General features: G+C 31.4%; 1 protein-coding gene across 1 annotated transcript; it reads left to right on the forward strand.

The window, feature by feature from the left end:
* The first annotated feature begins 20,842 nt into the window (after positions 1-20,842).
* Positions 20,843-26,749, forward strand: LOC141537159 (uncharacterized). Its single transcript, XM_074258004.1, is given in 5 exon segments — positions 20,843-20,885; positions 21,174-21,350; positions 21,665-23,080; positions 23,083-23,490; positions 26,572-26,749. Coding segments are annotated over 5 exon segments (2,076 nt in total). The 3' UTR covers positions 26,604-26,749.
* Positions 26,750-26,806: the final 57 nt, after the last annotated feature.

Raw genomic sequence — 26,806 nt, forward strand, 5'->3', positions numbered from 1 at the left:
GTTTGTTTTCATTAAAATTTTTCATTAAAATATCGTTGTGAGCGAGCTATAAAGCGAAATAAGCTATTTGAAAGCAGACCTGGGATTTCTATGCTCAAAATTTTTTCAACGTTACAAAAATGAGTCTATTTTTTTTTTTTTAATTACCGTCATTAAATGTTGTTAATATGTTATTTTTTTTTATTTAGTCTTATAATTTTTTCAATTTTTGTTTGTTGTTTGTTTTCATTTAAGTTTTTGTTTTTTATTTTTTTATTTAAAAATAATTTTTTTTTCCATTTACAATAAGTTATTGGTAGTAGTTATTTTATTTAATTTTTCGGAAAGTTTAAGATAGGGTGATATATTTTTAGTATTAAGCTGCGATGTATACCTCAAGTTTCAATTTACTTCTTTTGTAAGAAAAATACGTAAGCATTTTTAGAATTTGCAGGCCATCTTACTGATTGTACAGTCTCATCATCAATTTGGATCCAATTTAAATTATGTTTAATCATCGCAACATGATGAATTTCAGAATTACCATCTTTTGAAGAGTTAAATATACCACTTACAACAGAATAGTTTGTATTACATAATGTTATTTTTGCTTTCGGTACCGATTTTATGAACCCTTTTTTCCTATTTATTAATTTATTTTTTCCTTTGATAGACACATGTAATTTCACAACTAATATCTGTTGCAAGGAATTTAATGAAGTTTTTGTTAGCGTTTCTTTGACTTCTTTACAATTTTCACATAATTTTAAATTAGTAAACCAATATCCAAATGATGAATCAATTAATTCTTGAAGTTCAAATGTTTTTTTCGTCATATATTGAAACATGTAATACATTTTCTAGTATACTGTAAGAATTGGAATAATTGCACGTTTTGCATCGATCATTAATGTCTAATTTAAATTGTACTAAATTTCTAATATCACAATTATCATCACAAATTTTAAGAAATACTGATACAGGATCGTTATTTGTCATACAATAAGGCTGCTCTATTAATGACTCTTTAATGTCACTGGACTTTAAAAGTAATTCGCGATTATTATATTTGCTATATAAATTACTAAGTTTATTGTTGACAGATTGATTTTTCAGGCTATGATTGATTAATAATTTTCGAATTATTGTATTGTTAAATATACATTGAATAATTGAATCAAGACCATCGGAAACGTTATCACAGTTTTCAATACCTCGAAATTCTAATAAATTAAGAGAAGCTTTTTTCGCATTTTTGGGTTCAATTTGAATAGAATGTTCTTCAACTGCCCAAATCATATCCCATACTTTTTGCCAACGTGTATCAGGAATTGGTATGGTAGGTAAATCAGACCTATAAATTTTTCTTAAACGATTATATTCTTTAATTGCTGAAGAGCTTGCTTTAACGGAATGAGGATCAAAATTGATTAAATGTAATCCACGTAACTCTGTTACACGAGATAGGGCTACATAAATTTGACCAACATTAAAAATAGTGTTCCCTGCTTCAATGATAGCATTTTTTAAACTTAAACCTTGACTTTTATGAATAGTTACTGCATAACTCAAGCATAACGGAAATTGTTCTCTTACAACAAAAGCTCTTTCGAATAATTGAAATTTTACTTTAATTTTCTCAATAGCGTATTCAGTATCTGCACCAAAGTCTATATTAATAGCTTGTATTTCACTCCCATCAATCGACTTGGAGATTGATTTAACTGTTCCAATAGCACCATTTACTAGACCAAGAGTAACATCAATATTTCGACGTAACATAACTTTTGCACCAATTTTTATTGTTATAGTTTTAGCAAGTCCAGCTGATTGACTAGCATTGTCTTCTATTTTATTTAAAGTGTCGGATACTTTTTTATCAATGATTTATTACAATCTAAGTGGTCACGAGCCGTCAGTATAATTTCTTCAGAAGAAATTTTACTCGTCATAACTGAATTTATTAAATCACATTGTTTACAAGTAGGTACTAAACAGACTGAATCCGACGGCAATTTATCAATGTAATTACATATTTCATGTAATTTCTCATTATACGAAAGAGACGGATCTATAGTAATTTTTCTCTGCTCCAATAATTTGATGTCGTCATTAGTCATAGAAGCAACTCGCACTCGAGAAAGCAGCTGACCATAAATATTATCAGTTTTTGTCTCATATTAATTCGAAGTTCTTCATAAGAGAATAAGTCGGTCCATAAATTAACACTACACATTGACCCAATATACTTTTCAGCATCTTCAGATGATAATGTGACATAACTTGGATTTTCATGTACAGGAGGGAGTTGAAGTAAATCTCCGAAAACAACAACATGTCTACCTCCGAACCAATCATCGACATCAAAAATTTCTACTAGTCTTAAATGTATATATATCAAAGTAATATTTGAGACCATTGATATCTCATCAATGATAAACAGCGTTGTGTTTTGTAACTGATCACGTAATGCTTTTAATACATTGTCAGATAATTGCGTGTAAGATGGTGTAAAACCATGTTCAACAGGCAATTGAAATACTCGATGTATAGTCAATCCATTAATATTGAAAGCAGCAATACCAGTAGGGGCTGTTACAACTGTTTCTCGATTCAATTCCTCTCTAATCCAACGTTTTATTACATTAATTAGAAAACTTTTTCCTGTACCACCTTCTCCGCTTACATACAATCTTAATTTTGTATTATCGGATGATACATTATTTTTAATTTTTTCAAAAACTTTCATTTGATCAGCGTTCATATTATTAATCATATCAGCTAGAGTACAATTATTATTATCATGCTTTTGTGCAGCATCATTAATTTCTTTAGCAATTATATGTACTTCTGCAGCATCACAATTTGATGACTTTTTCTGTGAATCATCATTATTATCATCGTCATTATTACATTTATTTTCAATCAATTTTTTTATGTATTCTAATCCTTTTTCAAATTCTTCATTGTATTCATGATAATCATTAGCTTGTTGAAGCATATACTGCTGATGAGTAAATGACTCTGTGTAAGTTCCAAATCCATTTTTAAGCTCATCTGTATTACGCCATGGTTGGAATAATAATAACAATGAGTAGAAATAATCCTCTGGACGATTTGCAATATTATATCTAAAATGATTAATTAAGTAACCTCGCAACCGTTTTTTCAAAAATAAACCTGGACGTATTTCATAATACTCATTAAGATTATTTTTGGTTCTGTCTTAGTTGTATCGTACCATTTAGCAAAATTATACAAGCATAAATTTTCTAAATCTTTAGGACGATTAGGATAATAATCATCAATTAATGAAGGACAAAATATGTCAGTTGATTGAGGATCATTACGTTCTAATTCTTCTATTTCTGCTTTGGTTTTTAACTTTCTATTTCTTATCATTCGGACATCTAACCATTTCATAATAGTTTCTGAATCTGTACCATGTAGAGATATACCCAATAAAGTATCAGCAGCTTCTAGAGCTCCGACTTCTCTGTGAGTCAAACTACGAAACGCAATCTTCCACAAAAGCTGAGGTAAAGTTTTAGTTGAGTTGATTTCGTTAATTGTTTCTGATGATTTAGTTATTTCTCTTTTCGTAGCATATTTTGTGACATATTGTGTTAGTATCGTAGATTTTTCTCCGATAAATTGAATATCCATATTTCCTTCCCAGACAGATAAAACTGATGGATTGTAATCATTAATATTAACTTCGTTTTCATTGCGAGGAAGATCATACAGTCGGCTTTTACTTTTTAAGTTTCTACGCCCGGCTATTGAAGTAGCAGTATCACGAAGTACAAAGTTTTCAGAAACAGGCCGCGGAAATCCGAATCGACAAGCTTTACTCACTTTACCGGACTTTGGTTTTTTTGTTCGTAAGCAGTAACTATTGTGATTGTGTTGTTGATGTGTAGTTACACGTCTGTAAAGTGTTGGTGATATTTTTTTATCTGGTAACTTACAAGTTACGTATTTCATGATAAATTCAACAACTTCTTCATTGGTGTTAATACCCATTATTGGAGCACCTTCTATCCAAAGTATTAAATGAAAATGTTGAATTCCTCTACCTTGATATTCTCGGCGCCAAAAGTAATGGCTAAGTGGACCGAGAGGTTGGCTATCTGATTTAATGAATTCAAGAACAGCTTGAAATTTATTATCAATAAATCTTGAAACTGATACTGGGTCAGCTGCAATTACTTCACTTGCAGATAGTTTATCAAAGTGTGGAGTATTAATTTCCTTTATATACTCAATTAAATCATCCCAAAGCCATTCAGCAGGACTGACAGTAAAAAACCATGTTGCAGGACCGTAATGACGTGTCATACATGCCAAATTATTTCTAGGCTTACTCCAAAATTGTTCTGAATTTCGAAGTCGAGCAAACAGAGTTGTTAAATTTGCTTCTAACTGACCATCTTTGAGATGTTTCAAATAACTTTCGACTGTGTATCTTTCACGAACATTTGTAACATTCAGTGTATGATAAACACCTGTACTAAGCTGACGAATGTTAGCGTCATTTAATAAAAAGAACAAATATTGCTGGTTCAGGCGAAAACGTGGATCGGCGGATTTTAACCGTGCTTTAATATACTCGAAAGCAGTAAGAGGTACATTTCTTTCTTCACATTGGCCATTTTTACCATAAGGATATAAATCTGGAAAACATTGTAAGTCTAATGTTTTCAATCGATTGTCTAATGCTTTTTCATTAATTTTTAACATTTGATACATATTTGTTGAAGTATCGTTCTTTCTTTTATCGTGAAGAGGATATATAGTGTATTGTGCGTATTGAGAACTATCTGGATTTAATACTTGAGTGATCATAGCTTGATGTTGTGGTGTTTTACTTTTACTTTCTTGAATATCAATTTTGTCAGTAGTTTCTTTGTCTTTTGGTGACAATGATATTTTACTGTAAGTATGATCACCAGAATTTATACTTCTGTCTCTGACAGATGACATTTTACTATAGCTGTGGTCTTTAGTAATACTATGATTCTCTCCGCTCAATCCTTTATATTCTCTATTTTCTGACTTATTGCTTAACTCTTCAATGTTTTCGTTATCAAGAATCTCTTGTTTACTGACGATATTATTTTTTTCTTGTTCCATACTGATAGGAGTATTATCATTATTGTCATTATTTTTTTCACCGTTTATTGTATTTTCATAATTTTCATCATCTTTCGTTTCAATTTGGAATGAAATATTTTTTGAATCTAACCATTCACGTAAATTTTGAGGACATTGTGGTAATTTAATTTCAGAGTAAAGAGTATTATTACTCTTTAACCATGTTAATACTCTAAATACATTTTCTAAGCTAACCATTTTCTCCCATATAACATTTGACTTTGTAGGTATACTACGCATTACAATGTACAACTCATGATGTTTATTCAAAGGATCAGTTGTAGAACATATTTTTTTGAGTGTTTCTTCTATTGGTAAGGGAAGATGAAATGTTTGACCTTTGAGTTTTTGTATTCGCATAGTATGAGGTAGATTTTTTTAGCAACGGTTCCTAATCTTTGAACTACTTGAAATGCTTTTGCTCGCTGTATAAGTACTTTTTCATACTCATTTAATGCAAAAATTTCATTTGGAATTTTTCCAATATACATGTTGTTCAGTAAGCAAGTTGGAGGCATAGTTCCAGAGCGAATTTTCGTAAACAATAGTTACAAATAAAATCGCTGTTCATAGTTTTATCTTGCTCATTAATAAAGTTAATTAAATTATTCCATATTTCATTTGAAATAGGCTGACGCAATTTACTTAATTCAGTAACATCTTTTCTGAAAACTAACTTTTGACAGGATATGCATTTAAAACGTGGTAAATCCAATGACCGTTTTGTAAAGGCCAGGAATGCTGCTTGGTTCTCAGTCTGTATTTTATCTTCATCTAAACATAACCCTCCTTCTTTTTCATCTAATATTTTTCCTTCTTCTTTCATTTTATTAGTAACATTTATTAAAAATTCTAAATCGCCAGATTCTAATGCCTTATCTAGATGATTTAAATCATTTAAATTTCTTTTAATTTTGTATATAAGTTGTTTAATATATCGAACAGAAGGAAAATGAGGTGATAATAACTCAATGCATAATAACTCTGAATTGCATGAATCAAAAGATCTGAGACAAAAATTGTAGTGACCTAATTTATCCACGACATTATCAACTGAATGATATATAAACAATTGATCCAAAAATGCTTGAAAATTATTCAAATTCCGTGTTCTTAATTTTTCAAGAAAGTTTTTATACCGCACATACATTTCCGTCTCCATAGTTACTCGACAGTAATTATTGCAAAGCCACTTTTTTTTGCATTTTTATCTTTTAATAAAGGTAGTATATTTGTAGATTGACCTAATTTATTTATAGAAATAATTTGATCTTCAATTGTTGCAAATGAATATGACGTTTCGTAAAAATAAGGTTCTGTAGTTGAGTGATGGAGAGGTGGACCACACATAGCCTTATATTCATCTATGGTCATTTCTAAGGAATCAATAGGTAGGTGTGAAAGATGGATTTCGGCTTTATTCTTCAAAATATGCAAAGTATCTGTTAAAAATTTCATATATATTTTTCTTTGACACATACACCATTTGATGATTCTTTGCGCTTCTAAATGTTTCTCCACAAGATTTTTTCCATCAATAACTGCAACTAATTTATTAATATAATATTCAGAAGATTTTATTTTAATAAAATTTTTCTTGAATTTTCTCGACAATATTTAGCTACAATTTTTTTAGCTATTAATATTTTTGTTTTTGAATTTTCTTATCAGTTGGTATTACAATTTTCTTACTATCAATAGATTTTGAGTTCGAATCTAAATGATTCTTGACATCAATTTTGGAGTCCTGTTTAGGTATTAAATTTTCGACAATACCACCATTTTCGATATTAATTTTCTCTTCAGACAAATCTCTTGAGTTTTCTGAAGAATTATCATTAGGCAATGACGGTGAATCAATTATCATTTCAGACTGCTTTATCAATAATTCTTTTTGATGAAATTCTGTATCATTGTTTTTTTTGTTATGCAATAATTTATTTGTGCGACTAACTCGTTGATTGTAATTTTTATGATTCGTTTTCATTATTTCTTTTAAAGATGGTAAATTTAAGGTAATATTGCGATCAGTAGTCGGAAAGTGACTAATTGTATTTGTCTGAAATATTTTAGCCAAGTGAGAACGCATGAGACTCTGTTCGTAGACAATGCATTCAGGTTTTTGATTATATAATAAAGATATTGCAAACGCAATGGCAAATACCCCACAATCAGTGCTATTACGTTGGTGTTGAACTTTCATGAAAATTAATGATTTTTTATTGATATTGAATTGAGGATACAAATGTCTCAAAAATAAGGTTTGATCTTCATTCAATGTAAATTTATTCAAAGAATCATAAATGTATATTTTTTTAGTATTATAATATGTGCATATCCAGTGTTTATCAGTACTGTATAATATTTGAATATGGTTTTTTAACAGTGGTACAGGCTCAATATTTTCAGGTCTTGCTAAATATAATGTATCACGATGATCGTAGTAATTCGAACAATTAGCTAGAATTAATTTAAATTGATACATATGTTCATCCTGCAGTTGATCTCCATATGCAACCATATTTAGATACTTGTCATTCAATACTGGTAAAGAAGACGTGTAATTGGTATTTCTACGTTTTTTAGTTGGCAATTCTTCATTTAAAATTGATTTAATCTTTCTTCGCCGTTCATTTGTTGGTAAATCTCTTTTTTTGTAATTGTACTACTTTTTATTTCTATATTTTGCTGAATGAAGGATTTTTATTAATATTAACTGTAGATAATTCATAATCATTGACCAGCATTGTGTCGTTTTTTCTTTTTCTTATGTTAATTGACGAGTAATTACTTTCTGTACCATTGAAATTTTTCGGCTCTTGATTTACTTTTGTAATCGTTTTCTTATCAATATTCAAAACTGGAAAGACTTTGCAATAGTTATTGATGTTCATACTTTTTTCTTTCATTGCATTGAAAATAGGTTTCCTTAAATTTTTTCAGAATTAATTTTTGGAAAACTAGATATGTTATTAGTTTGATATATCTTAATTAAATGATGGCGCATTTGATTATGATCATATAAAAATGAAGATCTTATTGGCCACTCTCCTAAAGCCAAAGAAGTTGCAAATGCTATTGCATAAACTCCACAGTCGTAATTATTTGGTTGCCCTTGAACATCAGGGAATTCAACCGTATTTGCGTTAAATTCAAAACTGGGATATAATTTTTCTAAAAATATCTGATGACTTTTGTGAAGTTGCTTTTTATTTGCTGAATCGAAAATATAAATTTTTTTGTATCATAAAAACTACAAACCCAATGATCAGTACTGTATTTATCATTTTCGTTGAAAGCATACTCTGTGTCACGGCTGTGTAGAATTTGAATATGTAATCGATTGACGTCTAATTTTTCGATTAAATCAGGATATTGCACATACAAAGAAGGTTGATAAGAATAATTAAATTGCGTGTGGAGAAGAAAGGCAAATCGATCGATATGCTGATCTTCTAATATTTGATTACGAGAAATAATAGAATAGTCCGATTCTGTGAGAGGAATCATTTTTGATTTAATAAGGTAATAACAAAAATTGGTTAAGTAAAAATAAAAGATAAGGATAAAAATAAAATTTTCAACTATAAATCCCAAATTTTATTATTAATCAAATTTTTACAATTAATATTAATAATAATAATAAAAGCTTATAAAGTTATTTTAAGGTATAATAAATAACTCAATTACACCGTCAATTTTATTTACTTGAACAAAATTTATATTTAAGTATGAAAAAGTACGTCACAATAAATTTATTTCTTTAATTGGTCGCACAAGAAAACTCTTTATTAGATTATTCAATCGCAAAACAGACCGTTTTTGAATTTAATTGATCAATCACACAGCAAACCGTTTTTAAATTAAGTTAACCAGTCGCACAGCAGACCGTTTTTTTATTTAGCCAGTCGCACAGCAGACCGTTTTTTTTTTTAACCAGTCGCACAGCAGACCGTTTTTTTATTTAGCCAGTCGCACAGCAGACCGTTTTTTTATTTAGCCAGTCGCACAGCAGACCGTTTTTTTATTTAGCCAGTCGCACAGCAGACCGTTTTTTTATTTAGCCAGTCGCACAGCAGACCGTTTTTTTATTTAGCCAGTCGCACAGCAGACCGTTTTTTTTTATTTAGCCAGTCGCACAGCAGACCGTTTTTTTATTTAGCCAGTCGCACAGCAGACCGTTTTTTTATTTAGCCAGTCGCACAGCAGACCGTTTTTTTTTTTTTATTTAGCCAGTCGCACAGCAGACCGTTTTTTTATTTAGCCAGTCGCACAGCAGACCGTTTTTTTATTTAGCCAGTCGCACAGCAGACCGTTTTTTTTATTTAGCCAGTCGCACAGCAGACCGTTTTTTTTATTTAGCCAGTCGCACAGCAGACCGTTTTTTCAATATTGTTTAAAATAGAAAATTTCTAATTACTTCTCAACTAAACTAAGGACAGAAAAATTTAAGCTTAAAAAAAAGAGAAATTTTTTAGAACCGGAAATTATTTTAGTTCAAACTTTATGTAAGGAGTAATTAGAAAATTTCAATTTATGAACGCTGAATAGATACAATTCACCGTTAGTTAATGAAAAATTTGACAATGAAAACAACAGAAATAATAATATTTTGATAAATAATTATTATTACGTAAATAATAACGATTTATCAATATATATTATCAAGTTATATTGTTATAATTCTCAAATTCCACTAATAAACTTACTTAAAAAGTTTTAAGTTAATGAATACAAGACAAAATTTACAATCAAATTAATGCGTACAATTGTAAACATAACAGTAAACATAACCATAAGAGTCATAAACCGACATTAGAAAGCAACATTAAGCAGTGTGGTCAGATCGTGCGATTTTTTTACCCCCACTTTGTACCGCTTTTAGTATAGTCAGATGAGTGTCCTACAAAGTGGGGGTAAGAAAAGAGCACGATGATCTGGCCACACTGACCTTAAGTTTAATTATGAATAAATATTTGTCCAGATAGGTGGCGCACTATAGCCCGAAGTATAATTGTTAGGTTGGGTGTGTTTCGGAGATAGAAGTTCTCACTTAATAATTAAGTAAAGACGATGAGCGTATTCAGTCGAACCAAGTTCACTGGACACTTTACGGATCGGCGACAATGTGCCCTCTTTGAACTGGGTAATTTAACCTTTTCAATTTTTCATTACCAGACAGGTGAACTAAACCAGTGCAGTATAAAGAAAGTCAATAAAAATTTTCAGCTGACAATTACGAAGGTACATTCAACAGATGGCCACAAAATTTTTATCAAAAATCAATTGCATTCAATCTTGAGCATTTGACTGCCATCTATTAAATGAATACTTCATAATTGTCAGGTGAAATCTGTAAATTAATTCTTCTTAATACGGTACTGGTTTAGTTCACCAATCTAACGACTAATCTGATGTGATAAAACTACCGTTATTAGAGCGGACACATTGTTGCTGACCACATTTTACGGATACTAGGAATCTTTTTCTGTCGCCATTTTGCAAAAGATATCCTTTACCGCATAAATTTAAACATCAGATCAGAAATAAATACAGTAAAAACAAACTGCGCTTAGTCTTGAGATTTAATCCATTTTTCCAGAAAAAGCGCGTTTTTTGAATGCTGTAACTTATTCTGTTGCGGCTTCATTTAAAGATGATAGTAAAGTTTCGAACTGAATAGACACTAAAAGCGTGTTTTGAGAAATGCTCACAACACTCAAAATCGTCAAAATAAATAAATAAAATCTTAATATATATGTTGATAACGATAAAGTGCCACCTAGATGTAGCTACAAATATCAAATTGAAATAATGACTGGAATTGTGTATAAATTTATATTTGACTCAATAAAAATTCAAATTTCTGGCGATTTAGATTGTTAACGATACAGTGTCACCTAACTGCATCTATAAGTATCTAGTTGAAATGATGATTGAAACATCGGATAAACATATACTTGACACAATGAAGAACTTAAATTGGATGTGGCTAAAGGCACAGTAAGTGAACGATACGGCACTGTATGTCTACGCAGCGCCACGAAATACCGGGAAATTCGTATTTTATTTAAAAAATACCACACGTATAAGGAGCCGTATCGTTCATTTGCGGTGCCTGTAGCCACATCCTTAGAAATTTAAAGTCCGGGTAAAATAAATTAAAAAACAAATTTGATTAATTATATATTATATATTATGTTATAATAATAATAATAATAATAATAATAATAATAATAATGCAAATGATAGTTATATTAATAATAATAATAATCATAATGATAATGATAATAATAATGATAATAATAATAATAATAATAGTTGTAGTAGTAGTAGTAGTGATGATTAAATTTATTATATAATTATCATCAATAATAATTATATTTATAATAGTATATTACACTCCTTGGTGAGGAAAATAAGAAAAGCCTTAGAACACATGTGTTGTTGGCCGAGGCGGAGCACAGATCAACAAATATGTGATCTGAAGTTTTTTTTTACTTCTTAAGGGCTGTATACTATTTTTTCGCCCTCCTGGCGGAAAGTGGCAACTTTCATCCCACTGCGGTAAAAAAGTTGCCACTTTCCGCCTTCGTTGACAAAAAAAAAAATAGTATACAGCCCTTAGGAAGTAAAAAAGAAAACCTCAGATCACATGTTTGTTGACCTCGGCTTCGCCTCGACCAACAATTACATGTGATCTGAGACATTTCTTACTTTACTTCCCTCGGTGTGTAATATACTATTTTGCCCTCCGGGCGGAAAGTGGCAACTTTCGTCTCGCTGCGCTAAACAAAGTTGCCGCTTTCCGCCTTCGTCGGACAAAAAAATAGTATACACCCCTTAGGAAGTAAAAAGAAAACCTCAGATCACATGTTTGTTGACCTCAGCTTCGCCTCGGCTAACAATTACATGGGATCTGAGGCTTTTCTTATTTTCCTTCCCAAGGGGTGTAATATACTAAATTTTGTCCGACAAAGGCAGAAAGCGGCAACTTTGTTTAGCGCAACGGGATGAAAGTTACCACTTTTCGCCCGGAGGGCAAAAATATAAATATTATTAATAATTATTATATTAATAAATATAATTATTTTTAATAATAATAATTAATGATAGGACGGTTTCCCCGCCCCCTGGGGTATGGTCGACCCTGACCACGCCCTTGTCCTCGCCGATTTGCCCAGCCACGCCTTTTCCTGCCTCCCCATGCTTTAACTCTCGCTGTTTTCCAGCTGAAAGATGGCGGGCTGTAAAGATAGAAATTAATTATTATTTATGTTTGAATTGGAAAATTTAATTTAATAATGTTTAATGTGAATTCTTAATAAAAAAACATACGAGTAGTTTGGGGCGGCTGTTGTGGCATTTCCGGCAACAGTGACAGCTGCTGTTGTTGTTGCTGCGGTTGTTGTTGTTGCTGCTGTTGTTGTTGTTGCTGCTGTTGTTGTTGTTGCGGCTGCTGCTGCTGTTGTTGCGGCTGCTGTTGTTGTTGCGGCTGCTGTTGTTGTTGCGGCTGCTGTTGTTGTTGCGGCTGCTGTTGTTGTTGCGGCTGCTGTTGTTGCTGCGGCTGCTGTTGTTGTTGCGGCTGCTGTTGTTGTTGCGGCTGCTGTTGTTGTTGCGGCTGCTGTTGTTGTTGCTGCTGCTGTTGTTGTTGCTGTTGTTGTTGTTGCTGCTGTTGTTGTTGTTGCGGCTGATTTTGTTGCTGCGGCTGGTGTACTTCAGCTGGTGGTGGCGGCGGTGGTAGCCGAATCAGCTGCATTTCGGACAGTGGCTGCTGATTGATATTATTTATTCGTTCAACAGATGAATGTTGACCGTTCATCTGTTGGACCAATAAATAATAATGATCAGCAGCACGCTGCGCTGCTTCTCGCGCCGCCTCGAGATTTCGATTGAATTCTTCTGAAATAAATAAATTTAATTAAATTAATATGTGTTTTTCATCATTTTACTTTTTTTTATTTTTTTTTTTTTGCTTATTTACCTCTGTCACTGGCCATTGTGTTGGATATTAAGCTGTAATAGAAGGAAAATCACACATTATTATTCTATTTATAACGCGAATGAAATTTGAGAAACTCAATAATTTTACGTAAACATAATAATTGAAAATAAAAACCTAACCGTAATGTAAAGTAATCGAAAACAAACAGGAATAAGTTCCACTATTAAAATTTAATTATTTGATATTATTTGATATATGGAACTAATTTATCTATTTTTTTTTATTACTATATTGTTAGTAAAAATATTTAAATTATATTATTAAGATTAATTACGTAAATAAAAAGTACTTACATGTGACCGCAATCCGCCAATATATTAAATGAAAAGAAATAATAATAATAACAATGGCGTCACTGAGAAAAAATGTCATAATCATAATCTGTTAACCGCGGCACCTGTTGTCATTATTATGTCATTATTAAAAAAAGTGACTGACAGTTAATCATTTCACATTGGATGACGTCATTATGCACTAAATCTTTCGGGGGCTGAGTTTGGTTTTTAAGTAATAATACAGCAGAGAGCTCTTTAAGTTAGTAGAAATGAATACATTTTTAAACTCTTTTTGTTAAATCATTTGTTCTGCATTTGTTCGTGATAGACCCGGCAAATTTATCGTTTGTTCGTTGTTTGTTCTTAAAAAAATAGTTTTAAAATTTTAAACAGACATAGCTCTTAATATAATTATATCTACGGGATTTTTTTCAATCTTTAATGAATATTCTTTGTTCAATTACGAGAAAACGTTTTTTTGATCGAATTTTCTTTTATAATTTTTTGAATTTCTTTTTTACTATAACTGCACACACATATGTAATTTTCAAAAAGGTTCTTACTGCGCATGCGCGATATTTTTATTCATTGCGCGGTCTATTTAAACCTTACTCTATATTATATAATAGTAATAACAATAATAATATTTATTATTATTATTATTATTATTATTATTATTATTATTGCATGCCTCGAGCGCGAAGTGCGCAGGTATGCTCTACTCTCGCCTGAAAATCATGTTTTTGATTAAAACGTGATTTTCATAATTCAAACAAAAAAATTGAGCATAAAAAACACTGTGATAAATAATAATAACTACAGAACGATAATTATATTGCGATTACGATTATTATAAAACAAAACCATTTACAATTGCAAGCCTGATTGAGTGTTAGCAGCGCTCGTTATCTCTCCGTAGTCACTTATCGAAAAACCCGCAACATTTTGGTCGATTATTTTGTTGCGGCTTTATGCAGAACTGCGTGTTTTTTATTTTGTCTTAAATAAAAATAAATAAATGATAATTCATATGATTTTATAAAAATTATTTTAATTATTATTTTACTCAAGAAATACACAGTAAAATATTTTGCGTCATTGCGTCAAAAATTTTGTGTTAAACATTTATTTCTTATTTTGCCAGAAGTCATTTTACCAGCGGTCATTTTGTATCGCTGGGTTTCAGTAAGCGGTTTTTCAATTATCTTAATTCAGGCTAGATATAGAGACAATTTGACACTTTGTATACAAAGTGTTCGGCTAAGAAGTGTTTCTTGGCACCCTATTCACATTTCATTTGATGCTGGAGTAAACTTAAAAAATAAGATTAAAAAAATATCCTATATACTAAAATTAATGGTAGAATGAAGTTAGCTTAGTATCGAAAACATGGACCCTGATTTCTTATTGGTTAGGATTAAAGCGCGCGCGTACGCGCGCAATTTGAATTCCTAGTATAAGTTTATTCTTTAATGACGAAATAGCCATCGGCATATTTTTATTATTTTCTTATCTATGAGCAATTAGTAATAAAAACTATCATATTTTATTATTTAGTGTGTAACAGTCATTAACGACTGCAACTGTGCAGTAAGACGATATTTAAATGTAGAAGTACTGCGACGCTAATTAGTGGACATAAAGAAAGACATTTATATATATAGTGATTTATAAGTCGAGTATTTCATCTACTGTCGAAATTTCTATAAGCTGTCGTGTTATTACTTTTTCTATGGCGGTTGGGTTTGGCATCGGAAAAAGTTCAATATCAAAAAATCTTGGCCGCTATAGTTTCTGCTAATTAATTTGTTTAATTAAGAATATATTTTTTTCCCATCTGGGCGTACGCGATTACCGCGTTATTTGAATTGAGAATACACGATAAATGATGACAATTAAGTTAACCAACAGCTGAAAGATTTCATAATTTTTTCTACTAAAAAAATTACCATAAAAAAAATTATACCCGTAAAAAATTTGAAAACGTACACGTGCTATTTTTTAAAATTATTTTTTAGTACTAACAACATGATTACAAATAAAATCAAAAAATTAAAAATGTTGGATAACTTTTGTGTCATCGACATATGATAAAGTTTTCGAATAAATGTTACTTACAGTGTTTTATTTTAATTAAAATTTTAAATAAAAAATACAAAAAGTCACATCATATTTTATTATTTATATAATTATTTACCGAAAATGGTGTGGATTTAATTGCTATAAGTTTCGTACTAAATTATTTTTATAAACTTATTTCGATATTTGCATAAAAATTAAATTATGCAACCACTATTTTTCTGGCTAAATATTATAACGGATCAATAAAAGATTAAATAAAAAAATTAGAATTGCAGTGAAAATAAAAACGAAATTATAATAATTCATAAACGCAGAAACATAACATGTACGGCCCTGGTTTAAACCAATGTAGCGGCTGTCGAGTAAATGATTTGACAACGTAAGTAGTGACATCTGAAAGCGACTAAAAATATCACACTGATTTTTAAGTGTAGTCCAAAAATATGAAACATTGGGAATTAGGTTTCTAGTTAAGAAGTATTTCTATGCAGATATTTTTGAATAAAAAAATTAAATTTAAACAGTTATATTCAACGTTGTCTGAACCGAAATAATTCTGATTTATAAAATAAAATCATTTTTTCATAACAAAATTTTTCCCTAGCACTTTTGCTATTAAAAAATAAAAAGTTGAATTTAAGTTTTTAAATTTTATATTTTTGTAATAAAAAGATAATTTCTTATTTTTGATTTTTTATTTCTGTGATAACAAGAATACTTACCATCCATAATAAAATATAAACTTATTTCACGAAATGATATCAGTATGTAATGAAGAATAGTTTATATTGATGAACTAAATTATCAATTAGAAGCTTCCCATTTCAGATAAATTTTAGAAGACAATTAAGGGTCTTTAAAATGTTTTGTAATTAAGAAAATTGTAAATTTGATTTTAATAATTCAATTCTTAATAATTTCATAACAATCTTGATAAGAATAAAGATAAATATTATGATTGCTGAAATTTTTGTCATCAATTAAATATTACCATTATTATTATTTTCAGTATTATCTTTAATATTATTATTATATGGCTCCGTACACAAGCGAAGTTTTTGAGTAAAATTTGAATTTCCCGGTAATTTCTATTGCTCCGTACACGTAAGTAACCGTTTCGTTCATTTGCCGTACTTTTAGGCACATCCAATATGAATTTATTAATTTAATTTATACTTGCTCGCTGAAAGTTTAAAGTGAATCAAAGCAATTAAATAAAAAGGTAATTGTAAGCGAATCACCTTAGTTCATTAAAACATAACATATGAGTGTGAATCCCTTCGAGATTGGAGTTTACATGAAGCTACAGTATATGTAAAAAGAATTCCAGTGCACCCTGGCGAGTGTAGATGCAAGCTCCGGAATATTTTTTTAACTATAGTGGTCCTATCTATCGGAGGATTACTATGCATTCTCGAATTATTTAATCTGTGGCAGATCACTTTGCCCATCAAAAAAAAGTCAGGATCGAAATTTTTGCGTTGCTATAGTTTATGCTGATTAAATTAAATGATTTTAAGCAGATTAATTGTTATAATTGGATATAATTAATTAATATAAGGAAAATAAGATATGAACTACACGCTTATAATAGAAATTTAAGAAAAAGAATGACCGCAGAATTTAATAAAATTTGCAACTTCAAAAAAACGTAATTGCATCAATTCTTTATTTTTTGTTTAATTAACATTTTTAGTTAGCTGAATATTTGTATTCTAAATATTTGCACTGCGCATGCGTCAACTTTACGTTTAAACTTTCAGCGCGGTCTTTTCAAAATTATAGTGACGAGCACAGTGATTAGAGTATAAGTGTATTATTCTTGTAATTTAAATTATAGAGGTCACATGAAAAAAGGCAACGTGTAGTTTTTAAAAATTTTATAATAAGTTTTATTTTGATAAAGTATTAAAATTTTTGTTATTTGTTATGGATTTTTTTTTTTTAAAATAGTTTGTAGAATTCAGAAAAATAGCATTAATGAATATAAAAAAATATACATGCATTAATTAACAATTATTTCGAAATTTTTAAGAAATTCAAAATGAAATGAATATTTATTAGTTATTAATTATGTACCTAATGACATTGATATTGGCGGACATCTAACAATTTTTTTGTAATTATTTAAATTAAATAAATTAATTAAAGGGTAATCACGAAAAAATTACACTTGTAGATTTTTTAATTTTTACACATGAAATGTGCTTGTCACTATAATTTTCAAAAGATCGCGCTAAAAGTCTATACGTAATGTTGACGCATGCGCGGTGCGAATATTTAGAATACATACATTCAGCTAATTAAAAATGTTAATTAAACAACAACTAAACAATTTGAAGTAGAAACAAATGTTAAATATACATGAACAATCAAAAACAGAGGTTTGATAACCTAAATTGCTACCAAAATATTAAAAATGCAATACGGGGGCTAACTTAAAGGTATATTACTAATGAATTATTTTCAAAATAAATAAATTGAGAACAAACAAATGTTAAAAGTGAACAGTAAAGAACAAACGAAAAGCTAAAGACGTGATAAAAAAAAAATTAAAAATTAAAAAAAAAATTTAGGGTTCTAACTTCAGTGAGCTATTCCGTTATTACATCTACAGTATATGTAAAAACAATAATATCAGCGCACTCTGGTGGTTGTCAATGCAAGCTGTGAATTAACTTTTTTCAGTGTAGTTGCGTATCTATCGGAAGATTACTACACATTTTTATTTTATCTAGTCTGTGGCGGTGACTTTTCTCCATGAAAAAAAAGTCAGGATCGAAATTTCTGGGCTTACTATAGTTTGTGCTGATAAAATTTAATAATTTTAAGTGAATTCAATGTTATAATTAATTATAATTAATTGATATCAATAAAATAGAGTCTGACTTACATTTCTAATGTATCATTTTAGGAAAAGTAGTACCGTATAATTAAATAAAATTATACAACCTCAAAAAACCGTTCTGCTTACTGTAAATACATTCGGTAGTCTGGCGCTACGTTTGCAACGGGATTTTTGAACGGAACTTGGCGCCAGATTCTACCGAATCTGTAGATAGGTTCTAATAATTATTATTAAAGTCCAATTCAGTTCGTTCGTTTCATCCAGTTCAAATTTTCATGAAGTAATTATATTTGATGTAGAATTGGAAGATTATTAAATTTTTTGACGAAATAAAAGATGCTGTTTTTTTTTTTTTTTTAATGATTTTTATGAAAAGATGTTTGAAGTAACACATAACAATTATTTAAATTATACATTTTTTTTTCTTTTTCCATTTTTATTTATATTTACTTGACTACTTTCCATTTAATATTTTTTCCTGAAACTTCTTTAACTAAATTCATTTTTATTTTTTCTGTTTTTAACGTCGTTATTTTTTTTTGTAAACATTTTTTTAATTTTGATGTTTCTCTTCTTTTTACTTCTTCTATCTCAAGATTTTTATTTTTTTTTCTCTTTTCTTATCACCTGCGACTTATTTAGTTTTGTTAAAAATTCTGAAAGTAAAATAAAATTTTAAACAATTTTTACTTTTTTATTATTTTTTTTTTTTTTATAAAACACTTCTGGCTAGAATTCAGTGAGCAAATATCATTTCTGTAAGTATAACCCGCTTATAACTTTTCAATGATCAATTCGATCGAAACCTAACAAACGGCGTTACAGAAGGTTCCCTCAAACTTAGATTTCCTGTGAATTTGAACCGATTCGGACTGATAGATTTCATGAAATGTCAAAAATAATAAGAAAGAAAAATTTTCTAAATGCGGTTTATTTGGAATAACTTTTAAATGTTGATTTGTGAGATATTGTTATAGAAAAAAATTGAAAACGTTTTTTTTTTTTTTCATAATTTATATCAAATTTTAAGTCCGACTTAAGCCGCGAAAAAATCGTTTAATTTATTTAAAAGTTATTGCAGTTTAAAAATTTAAAAAATTGTGTTCTATGAAACTTCTATCAGACTTTTAAGCTCGAACAACCCTAAAGCATAGAACAGCTTTCTCTTAGAGCTCGGAGATCTCAAAAGTACACAAAAATCATATTTTGGAGCTCGAAGAGCTCAAAAAAAAAAAAAAAAGTGAAATGTTAAGTGCGCTGGTATGGAGTAAGATAATATATAAGAAGGTATTCCAATCCTGCAATGCATGATGGGAAATGTGTCAAGCTGTCGCGCCGCCACAAGTGTGTCAGAAGTACTAGTACATGCCTAAAGTACTTTCATGCTAACTCTTATGAAAATAATAAATAAATTGAAAATAACAAACTGGCATTGATAAAAATTATTTTCATCCTCAAATAATATTAATTAGTAGTAATTGTTAATTTAACAACCCCAATTCCAATAAATAAACCAAACTAGTTATTTGTAGGGGTAAACCGGTTTTTCTCAAGCGCAGTTTATCATTTACCTTTGATTCCTTTCCGATAACCAGCCGTTAGCGCGGGTTGCTTTTACTCGCTTGCCAACTAACTGGTTCAGGTTCGCGTCCTGCGAATCATCGTTACTTTTTTTTTTTTTATTTTTAAATAATTAAATTTAATAATAAATAACAGTATTGGCTAATTACATTTATTCCTGAAAGTTAATTATTAATTATGATTATTGAAATTATCTGTTAAATGAGAAGAATATTTTGCAAAATAATTATAAAGTTCAACAGTATATTTTATAAATAATAGAACAAAAATTTAAGTAGCATAATTAAGTGTTAGATATACCGCCTATATTTAGTTCCCTGATTAGCCGCCGTTGGGCGCGCTCAGCGTCTTGGAGAGGGCCCCCCCCCCCACTTGGTTGCCCGGGGCGCGCTTTCTCCTCACTCTGGAGATTACTTTTGTACGAAGTGCCTCGCATATCTTTTCTTAATAATTATAATAAATTAGTATTCTTTAAATATAAATACTTGCGTATTATTTAATAGATCCAAAAACCCTAGCCTTCCCTCAGGTTATGGTCCCAGCAGGATTCCACTGCGCAAATTAAGTATTGTTGATAAAAATTGTGAAAAGTGAACAATAGTGAAAAGTCGAAGAATTACGACGATGTCGTCCGTGGATGGGGACAACGACTTGAACTTGACACGCAAGTATCTTTATATTTTATGTTAAGAACATGAACAATGACTAAACGAGTGAAAGAAAAATCAAAACGAGAGTTAAATAAAAGGAAAATTGATGGTCATTGTTCGTTTCTTAAAATATAAGCTTATAAAATCGAGAGTAACATTTTAAGTAGACTAGTCGAAATAAAAATAAAAAGAGAGAGAATGATGTGACTGTGTAGCGTGATGTCGTATTGGCGGGAGACCGAGAGTCCGAGCTCATAGACGAGTGATGACTGCAGAGAGACAGAGACAGACGATGTGTATTAGTGCGAGTGAGACAGAGAATAGTCTTTTATTGATCGAAGCAAGTCGAGCGTTATGTTGATTTCTGAGAAAAGGTTGGCCAACCAAATACATTCTCACACGTGTATAAAATAAAAATAAAACGAACGAAAGAACAAAAAAAAAAAGGAACTCGTCTCGCCCGAACGGCATCTACACTATACTAAAGAATGAAATAAACGAATGATGATGTGTTAAAATTTTTTTTATTATTAATTAATTTTTTTTTAAAAAAAAAAAAAAAAAAAAAAATTAAATTAATTTTTTTTTATATACAGTACCAGGAAGTGATCACGTAAACGAAATGTATGAAAACCTGGTATTCGAGTGCGTCGTAGCTAAACTTCAGAATGTATTTAAGCTGGATGAAAATCATCCTAATGAAATTGTGAATGTAAAAATTGAAGGAAACATTGTTATCCTTAAAACTCAATCCGAGGTTGAGTACAAAGCAGGTGGGTGCGCACCCGATTAAAATAAAATAGCCTCGAGACAGTTTTTTTATAAAAAAAAAAAAAAAAAAAGACCTATAATATTTCTCTTAAACAAAGAAATATTATTTCGTTGGATCAACTGTACTTTGGTCAGTGCCGTGCACGGGCCTATTGTGCAGGGGATTAGGGTTTGGACGTATGTTATCTTGTGTTCGGATACATACATGCAGACTCGTCTCAATTCGGTGATGCTTGTGTTCAGCAAACCGAGTTAGGAACACAGTCCATGGCATAAGAGAATATTAAAAAGAAAATTTTGTTTTAATTTATTTCAGATAAATCTTTTCTAACCATTGACGAGTGGAATGCCCTAGTCGAGTGGGTGAGCAACTGGAAGGATGAAACACCAGTATTGCCTCGGACTTTAAACCAACGAATTTGTGAGGAGATTGACGAGAACGAACTGCTCGGAGATGACGATGAGATCAAAACGAATGCTAAAGACGATGATGTGACGAGTGATAATGAGGAGTGTGGAACGAGAAGAGTGATAACGACCGAGGCAGTAATTGAAACAACAGGTAAAGGTCTACCTAAAATAACTGATATAAAACCGGTTCAGTTATCGTTGAAAAAGTTTAAACGAGTCAATCCTCCGAACAAAACTCCTGAGAAATCTAAATCTGAATCTAACATTCCTAATAAAGTTGTTCAGACAGAAGAAACTCAGGCAAATGATATAAGTGGGGACTGGAAGTCATGTTTTCAAGCTATGAGTAGTATGATGCAACAGCATACTAAATTACTCACAACCGCTGTAAACTCGATTAAAGGGTTAGAACGAGTGCAGAAGGAGTTTGCGAAATCAAAGAACGAGCAATGTTTGTTCCAGGACCAAATAAACGAGAGAATGAGTGAAATGGAAAGAAACATGGAACAAATAAAAGAGTGTGTACAGGCTCAGGTAAAAAATGACGGGTGTAATTTAAATTCTGATTTAGATAAACGAGTAACTTATTTAGTACAACGGGAACTTAGTGGTCATAAAAACAACAACGAAAAACGAGAGGATGACAAGAAAAATAAAATTGTAGACGATGTGAAAGAAGCAATTAAATTCGAAATAATTACTAAAGATTCGGGTGCACGACGTGACTATAAATTAACAGCTCAAACTAAATTCGAACATTTTTATGATTATCTCTCTTCAGAATTACGAACGAACGAGTTATTATATGTAATAGATACGAGTGTAAAACCAAGCGGAGTTTTTGATAAAACAACGACTGACAAACATAAATTTAAAGTACGGGATATTTTGATAAACAGAATTGACCAAAACTATCATTCTAAAGTAGTACATCTTAAATGTCCGGTTGAAATATTAAATAAAATTAGAGAGCTAAAAAGATGTGAAACGAATTTAACGACGGTAATGATCAGAAAGCAGTTGTACAGTCTACAATATACACCTGAAAAAGAAACGTCATCGGATTTTTGCGAAAGATTCGAAGAGATTATTCGTAACTATGGAAACGTCACGGGTGCGACAGCTCTTTCTGACGAAGAGATACGTGATACATTCTATAACGCGATTATGGCCACGGTTCCGGAAGTACAATCAATAGAATTCGTCTCTAAAAATGCTACAGGCAAAGGCCTGGATTATGAAAGTCTAAAAATGTTTCTGATACAGGCTGAAGCAAATAAGAAGCAGATAAGGAGTGTTGATACGAGAGCAGCTTTAATGGCCCAAAGGATCCGAAGGTGAGGTGTTACGAATGTTCAGACTTGGGTCATTATAGCTATGAGTGTCCTCGAAAAGGTTCGGGATTACACAAATGCTACGAGTGTAACCAGTTCACTACGCACAAAGCCAATGATTGTCCCAAACGAATAGAACGACAGAAACGAGATGGACCACGAGGCAAAGGGAAAACGAGTGAAACGAGCAGGTATGGTTATTTTAAGAATTCACGTGGCTTTAAACAGGTTAATGACAGACGACAGTATCTCAAAAGGAAAAATAGTGACAATTCAGGAAACGCTGAATCAAAAAAACCAAGATTTTGGACAAACAAAGGGCGTGGTGGTTTTAAAAATCCCAACCAATATAAACAGAATAAATACGAAAATACCAAAGGAACGGAGTCAGCTAAAGGTAAGTCATTTTTATTTGATGCTAGTCTCAATCCAAAAATTTATCATACACACACTGCAAACAAAGATAAGGTACGAATGAAAAGATTAGGTAATGAGCGTGAGAGTGAAAACGATCAAGGGAAAATAGTTGCTAAATTTCTGGCAGACTCAGGCGCAACAGAACACCTTACTAATTCCAAAATTGTTTTCAAAACCCTTGACGAAAGAAATTACGGAACAATTAAATGTGCAAATAATGATCCCTCAGCAGACTTGAAAACAGATGGGTCAGGAGATATTGAGATAATTTTGGAAAACAACCAAATTTTGAAAATAGATAATGTAATTTGTGCTAGGGCGCTTTCAGATAATTTATTATCGTTGAGGAAATTTGCCGAGATGGGGTTAAGCATTTATTTAGATAGAGAGAAAATAGATATCTTTGATCCAATTTCTAACGAGTCTTTTATCACGGGTGTTTACAGTAAACCATATTGGATCATTGAGCTTGTAATTAACAAAAACAAATCTAACATTTGTAAAAATGGGTCCAAGACTGTTAATAAATACATTGTAGCTAATAGGACTAGAAATAGCAAAACGAATGTTAATAGAATAGGCTATATACCTCGGGAGATTTCTTCAAAAGACAGAATGACAGCGAATGACAGTATTATTTCAAGATTAAATTCAGACACAGGAAATTTTGACGAGTGTTTTAACGAAAAGAAAACGAGTGAAGAAATAACTGATAGTATTGAACAAATGAAACCGAGTGAAAACGAAGTAGAAACCGAGAGTAAAGACAAAACGACTGACGACATTAGACAAATTGAAGGAGAGGAAGCTGATGAAAGTGGTGGTCAAAGTTTTAAAACAGGGAAGAAATTAATTTATGAAAACTCAAACTTTGATACAACTATTTGGGACCGAAAATTTCACGATGTTAACGAGTTGCCTATAACTGAAATTACAGACGTTGACTCACCACTTAACGACAGTAATGACGAGAGAAAGTCTAACAGCAAAGCACTACTTTGGCATGTTAGATTCGGGCACGCCTCAGTATACTATCTTAAAGCATTACAAAAGAAATTTCCTGAAAATAATGAACTTCGAAAAACGATATTTGACGACTCGATCTTGGATTGCGAAGTTTGTAGAATTGCGAAATTTAACAAATTGCCCTTTAACACGACGCGAAAACGAGCGACAGAACCCTTACAAGTCATACATTCGGATACGATGGGACCAATAAGTCCCTCTACTCATCCAAAGGGATATAGATTCATATCGGTTTTCATTGACGATTTTTCGAGACTCGCAATGGCGTACCCTATGAAAAATAAAAACGACACTGGCTTGTGCTTTGAAGCGTTTGTAAGGAGTGCACGAAACCTATTGGGCCGTGATGCGAAAGTATGCTATCTTCGCTCTGATCAAGGCACATAATTTACGGGTGGTTATACGAGTGAAGTTTTAAACAAACTAGGTGCTGAGTTACAATGTTCTAGCCCTGATACTCCAGAGCACAATGGTGTATCTGAGCGTTTTAATCAGACTATCCAAAAGAAAGTCAGGTCATACATGTACGACGCGAGGTTACCGGAGAGTATGTGGGACTTAGCCTTAAATGCTGCAGTTTACGCGTATAATAGAACCCCACACAAATCAAATAATATGATAACACCGATGAGTAAATTTGCCCCTCATCATAACTTTGACATAAACCAAATAAAACGTTTCGGTTGCGTGGCGTATATTAAAGTACAACGAAAGACGGGACCAAAATTCAGAGCTGAAGGACGACGTGTTATTCTTGTAGGTTATACGCCTACAGGATATCAATTCCTAAAACCGGAGGAAGGTAAATATTATGAAAGTCGCGATGTGAGATTTAATGAAAAGTTGGTTTACGGTGATAAATGGAAACGATCTGATATAAAAGACTGGCCGGTTGAGGAAATTGAAATTGATAAAGAAAAATGGTTCGTAGAATTCCAAGATAATAAAAACGAGTGTGAAGAATCATTAAAAACGGAGGAGAAATTCCTATTAAACGAAAGAGAGGACGACCGCGTAAACATCCGGTGCGTAATAATAAGAACGAAACAAGTGACTGCACGATGAGTGAAAATACGAAAACGAGCATTGTACAGACTGACGACAGTGAATGCGGAAACAAAATATTATTTACTACTAGGTTAAATAATAAATATGACCAGACCAGAGACGATGTGGAAGATGCGATATATCACGCGTTGTTAGCTAAAATAAATGAGGATCCGGTCTCTTACGAGGAGGCAATGCAAACTGACGAAGCGTATCAATGGAAACAGGCAATTAAAGACGAACTAAATTCAATGATCGAAAACGATGTGTGGGAAGTCGTCGAAAGACCTAAAACGACGTGTAACGGGAAGAGAGCAAACATTATTGATTCGCGATGGGTGTTTAAACGAAAATTAAATAATAACAACACGTTTAAATTTAAAGCTAGACTAGTTATTCGAGGATTCAAGGACAGAAATGTCTACGAATTAAAAGAAACATATGCACCGGTATCTCGATTACCATTGGTACGAGCTGTATTAGCAATAATAAATAAGTACGACTTGACAGTATACCAGCTAGATGTTAAGACAGCGTTTCTTAATGGAATGATTGACAAAGAAATCTTCATGGAGATTCCCAAAGGAACTCACATGAGCGCGAACGAGAGGAAAAATAAAGTTTATAAACTTAAACGAGCGTTGTACGGTTTGAAAATAAGTTCTAAGAGCTGGAACAAAAAGTTCACAGAGGTAGCACTAAAGATTGGTTTGAAAAATTGTAACGATGAACCGTGTTTATTTACTTGGCGTGACAATAAGAAATTTCTGATTTTATTGCTCTATGTAGACGATATCTTAATTGCATGTAACTACGTGTACAGATTGAACGAAGTGAAAAACAAATTGATGAGTGAATTTAAAATGACTGACTTAGGAGAGCCAAAAGAATTCTTGGGGATTTCAATTACGAGAGACAAAGAAAAGAAGATATTGACCCTTAGCCAAAAACGTTACATTGAGAAAATAATTAACAAATTTGATTTCAGTAAATCGCACCCTCAGAGAACTCCTATGGTGACTACTCAAGTTGCAAATAGAGAAAGGAAACTCAGGGAAGAAAATTGCGACATCGAGCAGTTACGAGGGACTGAAACGAGTGCTAACATACCTTATCGAGAAGCAGTAGGTAGTTTGTTGTACTTAGCAGGAGCAACACGCCCTGATATTTCATATGCAGTGAATGTCTTGAGCAGACATCAGCTGAATCCTACTGAAAACGAC

The sequence above is a fragment of the Cotesia typhae genome, unplaced genomic scaffold (assembly GCF_013202065.1).
Source record: "Cotesia typhae breed Kobodo isofemale line unplaced genomic scaffold, CoteBio_Ctyphae scaffold_70, whole genome shotgun sequence".
NCBI classification, from domain to species: domain Eukaryota; kingdom Metazoa; phylum Arthropoda; class Insecta; order Hymenoptera; family Braconidae; genus Cotesia; species Cotesia typhae.